Raw genomic sequence first — 15,162 nt, 5'->3', positions numbered from 1 at the left:
GACACCAAATGGGGCCCACGCACGGTGCTATTTGCTATTTGTGCTAGTTGAGATTTGAGACTATACAATGTCATACTTGCCTACCCTCCCGGAATGGCCGGGAGGCTCCCGAAAAACGGGTGACCTTCCCGGCCCCCCGGAAGAGCAGGCAAGTCTCCCGATTTACGGGGGTCACCTCCTGCTCGCCGCCCACTTAACGAGTAAAGTGGGCGGTCCGGGCAGGTGATGACGCGATTCTTGTTGAATCGCGTCATCGTAACCAGGCCCCCTGCTGTATAATGCCGGTAATCGCGGCATTACACAGCGGGGGCGTGGCTTAAATGACGCTGCCCGGAAGCCACGCCCATTCCGCCTCTGGCCTGCCCCCGTTGCGCCTCTGGCCCGCCCCCCTGTCACGTCACCTCATTGCCCCCCCCCCCCCCCCTTGCTGAGCCGACGGGCTGCTCTCTCCCGGAGAGAGCAGCCCAGAAGTCGGCAACTATGTACAATGTGTGCTATGCGATTTGGACTAAGTGGGGTATGCTAGTTGAACTACATCCGATTTTGAATACACTACAATGTACTATGGGGGTAATTCCAAGTTGATCGCTGCAGGAATTTTTTTAGCAGTTGGGCAAAACCATGTGCACTGCAGGGAAGGCAGATTTAACATGTGCAGAGAGAGTTAGATTTGGGTGTGGTGTGTTCAATCTGCAATCTAAATTGCAGTGTATAAATAAAGCAGCCAGTATTTACCCTGCACAAAAATAAAATAACCCACCCAAATCTAATGCTGCTTTCAGATTGCAAATGCCGGATCCTACCCGGTAAGAGAAACGTGTACTTAACGGGTGGGATCCGGCATTTGCGCTCCGTTGCTGGCTTTCCGACCCGGCAATATACCGAGTCGGTTGCCATAGCAGCGGAGGGTGCAGCAGCAGCAGGGGCGGGGGTGGAGGCGGCGCCGGGAGATGAGCTCATCTCCTGCGCCGCCTCTGCCTATGCTGTGAATGGGAGCCGTGTCGCATCGGAACGGCTCCCATTCACACTGCACCTGACCCAGTAATCAACCCGGTAAGAACCCTTCTTTTTTACCGGGTTGAATTACCGGGTCAGGCGACCCGCTAATTCTGAAAAGAACCTTTCACATCGCACACTGGCCCGTTTCGACACGGCAATATGCCGTGTCGATACCGGGTTTTTAGTGCGATGTGAAAGGGGTATTACTCTCTCTGCACATGTTATATCTGCCTCCCCTGCAGTGCACATGGTTTTGCCCAAATGCTAAAAAATGTCCTGCTGCGATCAACTTGGAATTACCCCCTATGTGTGCTGTAGTCCAAAAATACCTGCCTTCACATACTATTTTGCCTTGAGATATGGACTAGACGGGTGCGCGCATCGGATCGCATCGCATCGCAAGGGACAATACACACGGTGCTATTTGAACTAGATGCAATACTATTTGAACTAAAAAGATCAAATAGCATGCGAGAATCGCACCATTAGTCCAAATCGCATAGCACAGATTGTATAAGCTCAAGTCTCACCTAGCACAAATAGCACCGTGTATGGGCTCCAAAACACCTCTGAAAAACAGTGCTACAAGTATAATAATAATAAACTTATTAAAACAAATATAACTATGGCAGTTAATAACAAAGGGATCTTTTGGTTATCAGTAAGATATGAAGAAAAAAAGAAGTTATTCTTGTATGTATATAGAGATACATAACATTCATCCATCCATCTGTAGTGTGCATCCTACTATGTAGGTAGTGTTTTTTATTATTTGTTCTGCATATCCCTATAATCACTAGGTAATCATTAGCCGGCGCTGTAGGCACAGCCCGCCAGGGGGAGCCCGCCGCTCCTCATTCTGCATAAGAAGAATGGAAAACGCCCATTATTAGAGGCTGCGTCCCCTCTCGCTGTTATACATGCCTGTAGCCACGCCTCCAACCCCGGGACACTGCCCTCTTCCTGACGTAGTAGCGCTGCCAGTGGTTGGCGCGCAGGGTACGGAATGGCGGCGGCGCTGGAGCTGTTACTGCAGGAGAGGGTCACAGCGGACGAGGTGCTGCGCTGGGTGACCCATGCTACGCAGGTATAGCGTCCAACATCAGTCCCTGCCTCGCCAGCACCAGTGGGGGCGCTGTCCTCACCCTCCGGGCACCCCCCAAAAATAGCATGTTGCACCCACCTGTGCATCCCCGATGATGATCTCTATTCCTCTCTGTTCTTATGGGCAATAGTGTTACCGTCAGTGCAAGCCACTGCTGCCACCTGTGGTGCTCAGCTGTTGTGTAACTACAAGTCCCAGCATGCCCTCACAGACCTAGCAGCACATATGGGGGTTTATAGTTTCGCAGAAGTTGTAGAACTGCAGCTGGTGCAATTATCATGAGCTGTCAGCACCATTGAGCCTGCTGGGCACCTGCCTCACACTGCTGGCATGGCTTCCACCTAGTCGCACGCTAGTTTCTGGTCAAATCAGTACACACTAGGATGATAGCAGCACGATGCGCCTGATTTGGATACCTCGTTCGTGATATCGTCCGGTGTGTATGCACTATGTCGCTGATGATGCACGCTTCCATGCGTCGTCAGCAGCATCCTCCGTTGGTCCAGCGACATCACTTGCGAGGAACATGCTCCCCCCATTCTCACCCCTCGCCGTTGCTCCCGACATCGGCAAGTGTGTATGCACTTGCCAATGCCGGCAGCCCTGCCGGGTCCTGTCGCTGATGACATCGCATCTTAGAGAGTCGTCCTAGTGTTTATGCCCAATTTCGAATGCTTTATCTTTCGATTAGTCGTGCGGGTTGGTAATGCTTTGCCTATCGACCGCGGGATCCCAGCAGCAAAATGCTGGCGGGGGACGAGCATAACAGAGTGGGAATAGACCCTGTGTGGCGGCATTGTGATCGCTTGGGATTCCGCTGTCGTCGTGGTGACCGCCGGGATCCCGAGCGCTGGTCACATGACTGCATCCCAGCCGTGCTGCATGGCAAACCAGAACATAAGCCTTTCTCAATGTTAAACCGCTGAATTCAGCTGTATTTTAACATTGAATAGTCATGGCTTCCACATTTGATGGTGACTGTCATTAGAAAGCTGCCACTGAATGGTAAAAACACTAAAATCCCAAGTAAAACATTGATGGTATTAAACCGTCCAAATTTGAAGTCCATCCCTACATCCGCACTGGAGACGGGATAGACTTAGAGAGGGGAGACCTGCGGTACCTGTGTGTGCTGTGATGTCCCGCCATATGCCATGTCCATATTACTAGTCTGTAATATAAGGGAAGATTTATACAATTTTGATGAAAGATAAAGTGGAGAAATTGCTCCTGTCAACCAATCAGCTACTAACTGTCATTTTTCTAGCACGGCATGTAAAATGACAGAAGTTGATTGGTTGGTGCTTACTCTATCTGAATTTTCTTTCCCAAGATTTGATAAATCTCCCCCCGTATGAAATGAATTGTCAGTGTTGTAATCATGGAATGTGGTTAAGATGCCGGCTGACGGAATCCCTACTGTAAGTAAAACAGATAGTTAAGGGTTAGGGCCGGGGTGGGGGGGGGGGGGGGGGGGCTTGGCGGTTAGGGTTAGGCTGCGGGTAGGGGGTCTAGGGTAGGTTAGGTGTATGCACTAAGGGGGAAGGGTTAGGGTGAAGCTGTGGGAAAAAGGGCGGGGGGTAGGGGAGACTGAGGAACGTACTTACTCTGCCTCTGCCGGAATTTCTCGGATTGGGATGCCAGCGTCGGTATTCTGACCACTGGCATTACATCCAGTTGTCATTCATGCTGAACCGTAATCATTCCTAGACACATATAACTATTAATTCACACAAAAGCTAAGTGTCATGGCCTTACACTGAAACCTGTATACATAGGACCTAATTGTGAGTTATACACAGCTCGTTATACAGCTGCACATAACGAGTTTAAGCAAACTGTACATGCACAAATGGGTGTTTATGGGTGTCAACGCTACGGTTTCACACAAGATATCAGTCTTATGGGAGATCATGGGAGTGTAGCTAGAATTCCCTACTACTGAGTTACACGTAAAGTAAAGGGAAGCCTGTTTCTGGCGGATCTCTTGCGCCTGGCATAAGGCAGGAATTGATGATGTCTGTTGCAGCTTTGGATGGCAAAACGGGTGTGGTTCATCAAATCGACAGTATCTAGGTCGACCACTATAGGTCGACAGTCACTAGGTCGACATGGATGGAAGGTCGACAGGGTTTCTAGGGCGACATGTGCTAGGTCGACAGGTCTAAAGGTCGACATGTTTTTTTTTTTTTTTTGGTGTTGTTTTCTTCGTAGAGTGACCGGGATCCCAAATTAGTGCACCGCGTCCCCTCGCATGGCTCTCTTCGCTCGCCATGCTTCGGGCATGGTGCCTTCGCTCCGCTACCGCTTCGCTCGGCACACTTTACCGTTCCAATCGTAGTCCACGTGGATCATTAAGTATGAAAAAATTCAAGAAAAAAAATTTGAAAAACTCATGTCGACCTTTAGACCTGTCGACCTAGCACATGTCGACCTTCCATCCATGTCGACCCAGTGACTGTCGACCTATAGTGGTCGACCTAAACATTGTCGACCTAGATACTGTCGATCTTCAGACCGGATCCCGGCAAAACAATGGGTGATGCTGCTTCAGGATTTAAACTGTATTGAACCTCCCATTACTGTTCCAGATACCCTTATTAGTACAAGGTAGTAATTCAGTTTTCTCTTACGTCCTAGTGGATACTGGGGAAAGGTACTTAGTACTGTGGGGCAGGGGCGGATCCAGAAAAAAATTACAGGGGGGGCACCATAAGGGACGTGGCTTCGTTGGAATGGGCGTGGCTTCGTTGGAATGGGCGTGGTATTGCAGGAAAAGACTACCTTATACCCCAGTTTTGCAACCTGCACGCCCAGACGTTAGCCACCACAGGAAAGAAAAATAATCCTGATTCATGCCCCTTACATTATTTGTCATTTTTCCTCCTTATAGTAATGCCCAGTATACATTATTCCACATACTGCAATGGCCCTTAGACATTATTCCACACACAATAATGCACATGACACAATATGCACACACTGTAATGCCCCAGACACATTATGCCACACACCGTAATGCCTGTGACACATTATGTCAGGAATCGCAATGCCCGTTATACATTATGCTACACACTGCACTGCCCCTGATACATTATAGCACATACAATGTCTGGGACACATTATGCCACACACTGCAATGACCTTGAGACATTATACCACAATGCCCGTGATATAGTATACCATACACCGTAATGCCTGTGACACATACCGCAATGCCCGTTATACCCTATGCCACACACCGCAATGCCCGTTATATATTATGCCACACTGTAATAACCCTGAGACATTATACCACATACCACAATGCCCGTGATATAGTATACCACACACCGTAATGCCTGACACATTATGACACACACCGCAATGTCCGTGATACATTATGCCACACACTGCAATGACCCTGAGACATTATACCACATATCACAATGCCAGCGATAGAGTATACCATACACCGTAATGCCTGCGACACATTATGACACACACCGCAATGTCCGTGATACATTATGCCACACACCGTAATGCCCATTACACATTAAATCCTACAGTAAGGCTTCTAATTACTTTTCAAATACCTGCTCGTTGTCAGGGGTTTCATGCACTGGGTGTCATGCTCGTTGCCAGGGGTTTCATGCTCTTGGTTCCATGCACGGTGCCAGGGGTTTTCATGCTCAGGGTGTCATGCTCGTTGCCAGGGGTTTCATGCACTGGGTGTCATGCTCGTTGCCAGGGGTTTCATGCACTGGGTGTCATGCTCGTTGCCAGGGGTTTCATGCACTGGGTGTCATGCTCGTTGCTAGGAGGTAGTCCTTGTTGCTAGGGCTGTGCTCCCAGTGCCACATATGTCCCCAGTGCCAGATATTCCCCCACGGTGCCAGGTACTCACATGCCCCCAGTGCCAAATATAGCCCCCCCATGTGCCAGGTACACATATACCCCCAGTGCCAGATATTCCCCGACAGTGCCACATATGCCCCCAGTGCTATATATGCCCCCATTGCCACATATGCCCCAGTGCCAGATATTCCCCCCCCCAGTGCCACATATGCCCCCAGTGCCAGACAATGCCCCAGTGCCAGATATCCCTTCCCTGCCAGTTATTCCCCCCAGTGCCAGATATCCCCCCCCCAGTGCCACATATGCCCCCAGTGCCAGATATCCCCCCCCCCCAGTGCCAGATATGCCCCCAGTGCCAGATATTCCCCCCAGTGCCATATATGTCCCCAGTGCCAGATATTCGCCCCCCCCCCCTCCCTGCAAATATGCCCCCAGTGCCAGATATTCCCCCCCAGTGCGTCCCCCGTCCCCCCCCCTTCCTCCGCCGCCGCCGCTGCTCCCCCCGCTCCCCTGCTGTTAGGAGGGACACGGAGGGCACAGTGCACGCCTCCCTGTGTCCCTCCTGGGTCTCCGGCGGCCGCGGGTCACTGTAATAAAGGAAGTGCTCACGAACGGCACTTCCTTTATGAGACCAGCGGCCGCCGGAGACACAGGAGGGACACAGGAGAGGCGCGCACTGTGCCCTCCGTGTCCCTCCTAACAGCAGGGGACGAAACGAGACCGCAGACTGACATGCGGACACTCGTCCGCATGTCAGTCTGCACTAAAAATGACAGGGGGGCACGTGCCTTGGTGCCCCCCCCCTAAATCCGCCACTGCTGTGGGGGTATAGATTGGGTCCATTGGTGCCTGACACTTTAAGAAATAAATAGTGTGTGCTGGCTCCTCCCCTCTATGCCCCTCCCCAGACTCAGTTTAGAAAAAATGTGCCCTAGGAGCCGAGTGCACTCTAACAAGCTCTCCAGAGAGTTTTCTTCAGAAATGTATTTCTCTGACGTCCTAGTGGATGCTGGGAACTCCGTAAGGACCATGGGGAATATCGTCTCCGCAGGAGACTGGGCACAACTAAAGAAAGCTTTAGGTCACCTGGTGTGCACTGGCTCCTCCCACTATGACCCTCCTCCAAGCCTCAGTTAGATTTTGTGCCTGGCCGTGGTTGGATGCACACTAGGGGCTCTCCTGAGCTTCTAGAAAGAAAGTATAGAATTAGGTTTTCTCTGACGTCCTAGTGGATGCTGGGAACTCCGTAAGGACCATGGGGAATAGCGGCTCCACAGGAGACTGGGCACAAAAGTAAAGCTTTAGGACTACCTGGTGTGCACTGGCTCCTCCCCCTATGACCCTCCTCCAAGCCTCAGTTAGATTTTTGTGCCCGGCCGAGAAGGGTGCACACTAGGGGCTCTCCTGAGCTTCTTAGTGAAAGTTTAGTTTTAGTTTTTTTATTTTCAAACAGGCTCACTGCATCGAGGGACTAAGGGGAGAAGAAGCGAACCTGCCTGCTTGCAGCCAGCTTGGGCTTCTTAGGCTACTGGACACCATTAGCTCCAGAGGGACCGAATACAGGCCCAGCCTCGGAGCTCGGTCCCAGAGCCGCGCCGCCGGCCCCCTTACAGAGCCAGAAGCAAGAAGAGGTCCGGAAAAATCGGCGGCAGAAGACATCAGTCTTCAACAAGGTAGCGCACAGCACTGCAGCTGTGCGCCATTGTTACTCAGGCACACTTCACACTTCGGTCACTGAGGGTGCAGGGCGCTTGGGGGGGGCGCCCTGAGCAGCAATGTAAACACCTTGGCTGGCATAAATACACCACATATAACCCCCAGGGCTATATGGATGTATTTTAACCCCTGCCAGAACTCACCAAAAAGCGGGAGAAAAGGCCGCAGAGAAGGGGGCGGAGCCTATCTCCTCAGCACACGGGCGCCATTTTCCATCACAGCTCCGCTGGAAGGACGTCTCCCTGACTCTCCCCTGCAGTCCTGCACTACAGAAAAGGGTAAAAAAGAGAGGGGGGCACTAATTTGGCGCAGTTTTAATACTAACAGCAGCTATAAAGGGAAAAGCACATTTTATAGTGGTATTCCTGTCTATATATAGCGCTCTGGTGTGTGCTGGCATACTCTCCCTCTGTCTCCCCAAAGGGCTAGTGGGGTCCTGTCCTCTATCAGAGCATTCCCTGTGTGTGTGCGGTGTGTCGGTACGATTGTGTCGACATGTTTGAGGAGGAAAATGAGATGGAGGCGGAGCAATTGCCTATTATAGAGTTGTCACCCCCTAGGGAGTCGACACCTGAGTGGATGAGCTTATGGAAGGAATTGCGTGACAGTGTCAGCTCTTTACGACAGACAGTTGACGACATGAGACAGCCGGCTACTCAGCTTGTGCCTGTCCAGGGGTCTCAAACGCCATCAGGGGCTTTAAAACGCCCGTTACCTCAAATGGCAGACACAGACACGGATACTGACTCCAGTGTCGATGATGAGGAGACAAACGTGACTTCCACTAGGGCCACACGTTACATGATTGAAACAATGAAAAATGTATTGCATATCTCTGATAATACAAGTACCACTAAAAAGGGGTATTATGTTTGGTGAGAAAAAACTGCCTGTAGTTTTTCCTGTATCCGAGGAATTAAATGAAGTGTGTGATGAGGCGTGGGTTTCCCCCGATAAAAAACTGATAATTCCTAAAAGGTTATTGGCATCGTACCCTTTCCCGCCAGAGGATAGGGCACGTTGGGAAACACCCCCTAGGGTGGATAAAGCGCTCACACGCTTGTCTAAACAGGTAGCTCTACCCTCTCCTGATACTGCCGCCCTAAAGGAACCTGCCGATAGAAAGCTGGAGAATATCCTAAAATGTATATACACTCACACGGGTGTTATACTGCGACCAGCAATCGCCTCAGCCTGGATGTGCAGTGCGGGCCTGGCGTGGTCGGATTCCCTGACTGAAAATATTGATACCCTAGATAGGGACAGTATATTACTGACTATAGAGCATTTGAAGGATGCATTTCTATATATGCGTGATGCACAGAGGGATATTTGCCGACTGGCATCAAGAGTTAGCGCGCTGTCCATTTCTGCAAGAAGAGGTTTATGGACGCGGCAGTGGTCAGGTGATGCGGATTCTAAAAGGCACATGGAAGTATTGCCTTATAAGGGGGAGGAGTTATTTGGGGTAGGTCTATCAGACCTGGTAGCCACGGCAACTGCTGGAAAATCCACATTTTTACCCCAGGTAGCTTCTCAATCTAAGAAGACGCCGTATTATCAGGCGCAGTCCTTTCGACCCCATAAGGGCAAGCGGGCAAAAGGCGCCTCATTTCTGCCCCGTGGCAGAGGGAGAGGAAAAAGGCTGCAACAAACAGCCAGTTCCCAGGAACAAAAGCCCTCTCCCGCCTCCGCAAAGTCCTCAGCATGACGCTGGGGCTTTACAAGCGGACTCAGGCACGGTGGGGGCCCGTCTCAAGAAGTTCAGTGCGCAGTGGGCCCACTCGCAAGTGGACCCCTGGATCCTTCAGGTGGTATCTCAGGGGTACAAATTGGAATTCGAGACGTCTCCCCCTCGCCGTTTTCTAAAGTCTGCTTTACCGACGTCTCCCTCAGACAGGGAGGCAGTATTGGAAGCCATTCACAAGCTATATTCCCAGCAGGTGATAATCAAGGTACCCCTCCTACAACAGGGAAAGGGGTACTATTCCACACTATTTGTGGTACCGAAGCCGGACGGCTCGGTGAGACCAATTTTAAACCTAAAATCCTTGAACACTTACATACAAAGGTTCAAATTCAAGATGGAGTCACTCAGAGCAGTGATTGCAAACCTGGAAGAAGGGGACTATATGGTGTCTCTGGACATCAAAGATGCTTACCTACATGTCCCAATTTACCCTTCTCACCAAGGGTAACTCAGGTTTGTGGTACAGAACTGTCACTATCAGTTTCAGACGCTGCCGTTTGGATTGTCCACGGCACCCCGGGTCTTTACCAAGGTAATGGCCGAAATGATGATACTCCTTCGAAGGAAGGGAGTTTTAGTTATCCCTTACTTGGACGATCGCCTGATAAGGGCAAGATCCAGGGAACAGTTGGAAGTCGGAGTAGCACTATCTCAGATAGTGCTGCGCCAGCACGGTTGGATTCTCAATATTCCAAAATCGCAGCTGATCCCGACGACACGACTTCTATTCCTAGGGATGATCCTGGACACAGTCCAGAAAAAGGTGTTTCTCCCGGAGGAGAAAGCCAGGGAGTTATCCGAACTAGTCAGAAATCTCCTAAAACCAGGCCAAGTCTCAGTGCATCAATGCACAAGGGTCCTGGGAAAGATGGTGGCTTCTTACGAAGCAATCCCATTCGGCAGATTCCACGCAAGAACCTTCCAGTGGGATCTGCTAGACAAATGGTCTGGGTCGCATCTTCAGATGCATCAGCGGATAATCTTGTCACCAAGGACAAGGGTGTCTCTCCTGTGGTGGTTGCAGAGTGCTCATCTTCTAGAGGGCCGCAGATTTGGCATTCAGGACTGGGTCCTGGTGACCACGGATGCCAGCCTGAGAGGCTGGGGAGCAGTCACACAGGGAAGAAATTTCCAGGGCTTGTGGTCAAGCCTGGAGACATCACTTCACATAAATATCCTGGAGCTAAGGGCCATCTACAATGCTCTAAGCCTAGCAAGACCTCTGCTTCAAGGTCAGCCGGTGCTGATCCAGTCAGACAACATCACGGCAGTCGCCCACGTAAACAGACAGGGCGGCACAAGAAGCAGGAGGGCAATGGCAGAAGTTGCTAGGATTCTTCGCTGGGCGGAAAATCATGTGATAGCACTGTCAGCAGTGTTCATTCCGGGAGTGGACAACTGGGAAGCAGACTTCCTCAGCAGACACGACCTCCACCCGGGAGAGTGGGGACTTCACCCAGAAGTCTTCCACATGATTGTGAACCGTTGGGAAAAACCAAAGGTGGACATGATGGCGTCCCGCCTCAACAAAAAACTAGACAGGTATTGCGCCAGGTCAAGGGACCCTCAGGCAATAGCTGTGGACGCTCTGGTAACACCGTGGGTGTACCAGTCAGTGTATGTGTTCCCTCCTCTGCCTCTCATACCCAAGGTACTGAGAATCATAAGAAGGAGAGGAGTAAGGACTATACTCGTGGCTCCGGATTGGCCAAGAAGGACTTGGTACCCGGAACTTCAAGAGATGCTCACAGAGGACCCGTGGCCTCTACCTCTAAGAAGGGACCTGCTCCAGCAGGGACCCTGTCTGTTCCAAGACTTACCGCGGCTGCGTTTGACGGCATGGCGGTTGAACGCCGGATCCTGAAGGAAAAAGGCATTCCAGATGAAGTCATCCCTACCCTGATCAAAGCCAGGAAGGATGTAACCGTACAGCATTATCACCGTATTTGGCGTAAATATGTTGCGTGGTGCGAGGCCAGGAAGGCCCCTACAGAGGAATTTCAACTGGGTCGTTTCCTGCATTTCCTGCAAACAGGACTGTCTATGGGCCTAAAATTAGGGTCCATTAAGGTTCAAATTTCGGCCCTGTCGATTTTCTTCCAGAAAGAACTGGCTTCAGTTCCTGAAGTTCAGACGTTTGTCAAGGGGGTACTGCATATACAGCCTCCTTTTGTGCCTCCAGTGGCACCTTGGGATCTCAATGTAGTTTTGGGGTTCCTAAAATCACATTGGTTTGAACCACTCACCACTGTGGACTTAAAATATCTCACATGGAAAGTGGTAATGCTGTTGGCCATGGCTTCAGCCAGGCGTGTCTCAGAATTGGCGGCTTTATCCTATAAAAGCCCTAACCTAATTTTTCATACGGACAGGGCAGAATTGAGGACTCGTCCTCAATTTCTCCCTAAGGTGGTTTCAGCGTTTCACTTGAACCAGCCTATTGTGGTACCTGCGGCTACTAGGGACTTGGAGGACTCCAAGTTGCTGGACGTAGTCAGGGCCCTGAAAATATATGTTTCCAGGACGGCTGGAGTCAGAAAATCTGACTCGCTGTTTATCCTGTATGCACCCAACAAGCTGGGTGCTCCTGCTTCTAAGCAGACTATTGCTCGTTGGATTTGTAGTACAATTCAGCTTGCACATTCTGTGGCAGGCCTGCCACAGCCAAAATCTGTAAAAGCCCATTCCACAAGGAAGGTGGGCTCATCTTGGGCGGCTGCCCGAGGGGTCTCGGCTTTACAACTTTGCAGAGCAGCTACTTGGTCAGGGGAAAACACGTTTGCTAAATTTTACAAATTTGATACCCTGGCTGAGGAGGACCTGGAGTTCTCTCATTCGGTGCTGCAGAGTCATCCGCACTCTCCCGCCCGTTTGGGAGCTTTGGTATAATCCCCATGGTCCTTACGGAGTTCCCAGCATCCACTAGGACGTCAGAGAAAATAAGAATTTACTTACCGATAATTCTATTTCTCGTAGTCCGTAGTGGATGCTGGGCGCCCATCCCAAGTGCGGATTGTCTGCAATACTTGTACATAGTTATTGTTACAAAAATCGGGTTATTATTGTTGTGAGCCATCTTTTCAGAGGCTCCTCTGTTATCATGCTGTTAACTGGGTTCAGATCACAGGTTGTACGGTATGATTGGTGTGGCTGGTATGAGTCTTACCCGGGATTCAAAATCCTTCCTTATTGTGTACGCTCGTCCGGGCACAGTATCCTAACTGGGGCTTGGAGGAGGGTCATAGGGGGAGGAGCCAGTGCACACCAGGTAGTCCTAAAGCTTTACTTTTGTGCCCAGTCTCCTGCGGAGCCGCTATTCCCCATGGTCCTTACGGAGTTCCCAGCATCCACTACGGACTACGAGAAATAGAATTATCGGTAAGTAAATTCTTATTTTTTATTTTCAGTGAGACCTGCTGGCAACAGGCTCACTGCAGCGAGGGACTAAGGGGAGAAGAAGCGAACCTGCCTGCTTGCAGCCAGCTTGGGCTTCTTAGGCTACTGGACACCATTAGCTCCAGAGGGATCGACCGCAGGCCCAGCCTTGGTGTTCGGTCCCGGAGCCGCGCCGCCGTCCCCCTTACAGAGCCAGAAGCAAGAAGAGGTCCGGAAAATCGGCGGCAGAAGACATCAGTCTTCACCAAGGTAGCGCACAGCACTGCAGCTGTGCGCCATTGCTCCTCATACACACTTCACACTCCGGTCACTGAGGGTGCAGGGCGCTTGGGGGGGGTCGCCCTGAGCAGCAGTAAAAACACCTTGGCTGGCAAAAATACCACAATATATAGCCCCAGAGGCTATATATGTGGTAAATACCCCTGCCAGAATCCAGAAAAAAGCGGGAGAAAAGTCCGCGAAAAAGGGGCGGAGCTATCTCCCTCAGACACACTGGCGCCATTTTCTCTTCACAGTGCAGCTGGAAGAAAGCTCCCCAGGCTCTCCCCTGTAGTTTTCAGGCTCAAAGGGTTAAAAAGAGAGGGGGGGCACTAAATTTAGGCGCAATATTATATATATACAAGCAGCTATTGGGGAAATTTCACTCAGTTATAGTGTTAATCCCCACATTATATAGCGCTCTGGTGTGTGCTGGCATACTCTCTCTCTGTCTCCCCAAAGGACTTTGTGGGGTCCTGTCCTCAGTCAGAGCATTCCCTGTGTGTGTGCGGTGTGTCGGTACAGCTGTGTCGACATGTTTAATGAGGAGGCTTATATGGTGACGGAGCAGATGCCGATAAATGTGATGTCGCCCCCTGTGGGGCCGACACCAGAGTGGATGGTTAGGTGAAAGGTATTAACCGACAGTGTCAACTCCTTACATAAAAGGGTGGATGACGTAACAGCTGTGGGACAGCCGGCTTCTCAGTCCGCGCCTGCCCAGGCGTCTCAAAGGCCATCAGGGGCTCAAAAACGCCCGCTCACTCAGATGGCAGACACAGATGTCGACACGGAGTCTGACTCCAGTGTCGACAAGGTTGAGACATATACACAATCCACTAGGAACATCCGTGACTTGATCTCGGCAATAAAAAATGTGTTACACATTTCTGACATTAACCCAAGTACCACTAAAAAAGGGTTTTATGTTTGGGGAGAAAAAGCAGGCAGTGTTTTGTTCCCCCATCAGATGAATGAATGAAGTGTGTGAAAAGCGTGGGTTCCCCCCGATAAGAAACTGGTAATTTCTAAAAAGTTACTGATGGCGTACCCTTTCCCGCCAGAGGATAAGTTACGCTGGGAGATATCCCCTAGGGTGGATAAGGCGCTCACACGGTTGTCAAAAAAGGTGGCACTGCCGTCTTAGGATACGGCCACTTTGAAGGTACCTGCTGATAAAAAGCAGGAGGCTATCCTGAATACTGTATTTACACACTCAGGTACTAGACTGAGACCTGCAGATCGTGCTGCTGCAGCGTGGTCGGTGACCCTGTCAAACATGAGAACATATTAAAGACGTCGTCTTATATATGAGGGATGCACAGAGGGATATTTTGCCGGCTGGCATCCAAAATGAATGTAATGTCCTTTCTGTCAGGAGGGTATCAGAGACCTGTCACTGGACAGGTGATGCTGACTTTAAAAGGCGCATAGAGACTCTGCCTTATAAGGGTGAGGAATTATTTGGGGATGGTCTCTGGGACCTCGTATCCATTACCTCAGGTTTCCTCACAGACTAAGAAAGCACTGTATTATCAGGTACAGTCCTTTCGGCTTCAGAAAAGCAAGCGGGTCAAAGGCGCTTCCTTTCTGTACAGAGACATGGGAAGAGGGAAAAACCTGCACCAGTCAGCCTGTTCCCAGAATCAAAATTCTTCTCTCGCTTCCTCTGAGTCCAGTACGGTGGGGGGGCCGTCTCAAAAATTTCAGCGATCAGTGGGCTCGCTCACAGGTGGATCCCTGTTTCATTCAAGTAGTATTTCAGGGGTACAAGCTGGAATTCGAGATGTCTCCCCCACGCCGTTTCCTCAAATATGCCTTGCCGACAACTCCCTCAGGCAGGGAGGCTGCGCTAGAGGCAATTAATAAGCTGTATTCCCAGCAGGTAATACTCAAGGTGCCCCTACTTCAACAAGGATGGGGTTACTATTCCACACGGTTTGGGATACCGAAACCGCATGGTTCGGTGTGACCCATTTTATATTTAAAATCCTTGAACACATACATAAAAAAATTCAAGTTCAAGATGGAATCGCTCAGGGCGGTTATTGCAAGCCTGGACGAGGGGGATTACATGGGATCCCGGGACATCAAGGATGCT

At 50.6% G+C, this 15,162-nt stretch overlaps 1 protein-coding gene across 2 annotated transcripts in view; it reads left to right on the top strand.

The window, feature by feature from the left end:
- The first annotated feature begins 1,938 nt into the window (after positions 1-1,938).
- The window catches only part of CDAN1 (codanin 1), a 390,144-nt gene continuing 376,920 nt past the window's right edge, over positions 1,939-15,162 (top strand). Inside the window, exon 1 of one of the 2 annotated variants that reach the window (XM_063947654.1) lies at positions 1,939-2,086. In XM_063947654.1, coding sequence (XP_063803724.1) covers positions 2,006-2,086 — 81 coding nt within the window. In that variant the 5' untranslated portion in view covers positions 1,939-2,005. The remainder of the gene's footprint in view (positions 2,087-15,162) is intronic. The other variant, XM_063947653.1, reaches the window with a different exon arrangement.

The sequence above is a fragment of the Pseudophryne corroboree genome, chromosome 12 (assembly GCF_028390025.1).
Source record: "Pseudophryne corroboree isolate aPseCor3 chromosome 12, aPseCor3.hap2, whole genome shotgun sequence".
Classification (NCBI taxonomy): Eukaryota; Metazoa; Chordata; class Amphibia; order Anura; family Myobatrachidae; genus Pseudophryne; species Pseudophryne corroboree.
This window is presented reverse-complemented; position numbering and strand designations above follow the sequence as displayed.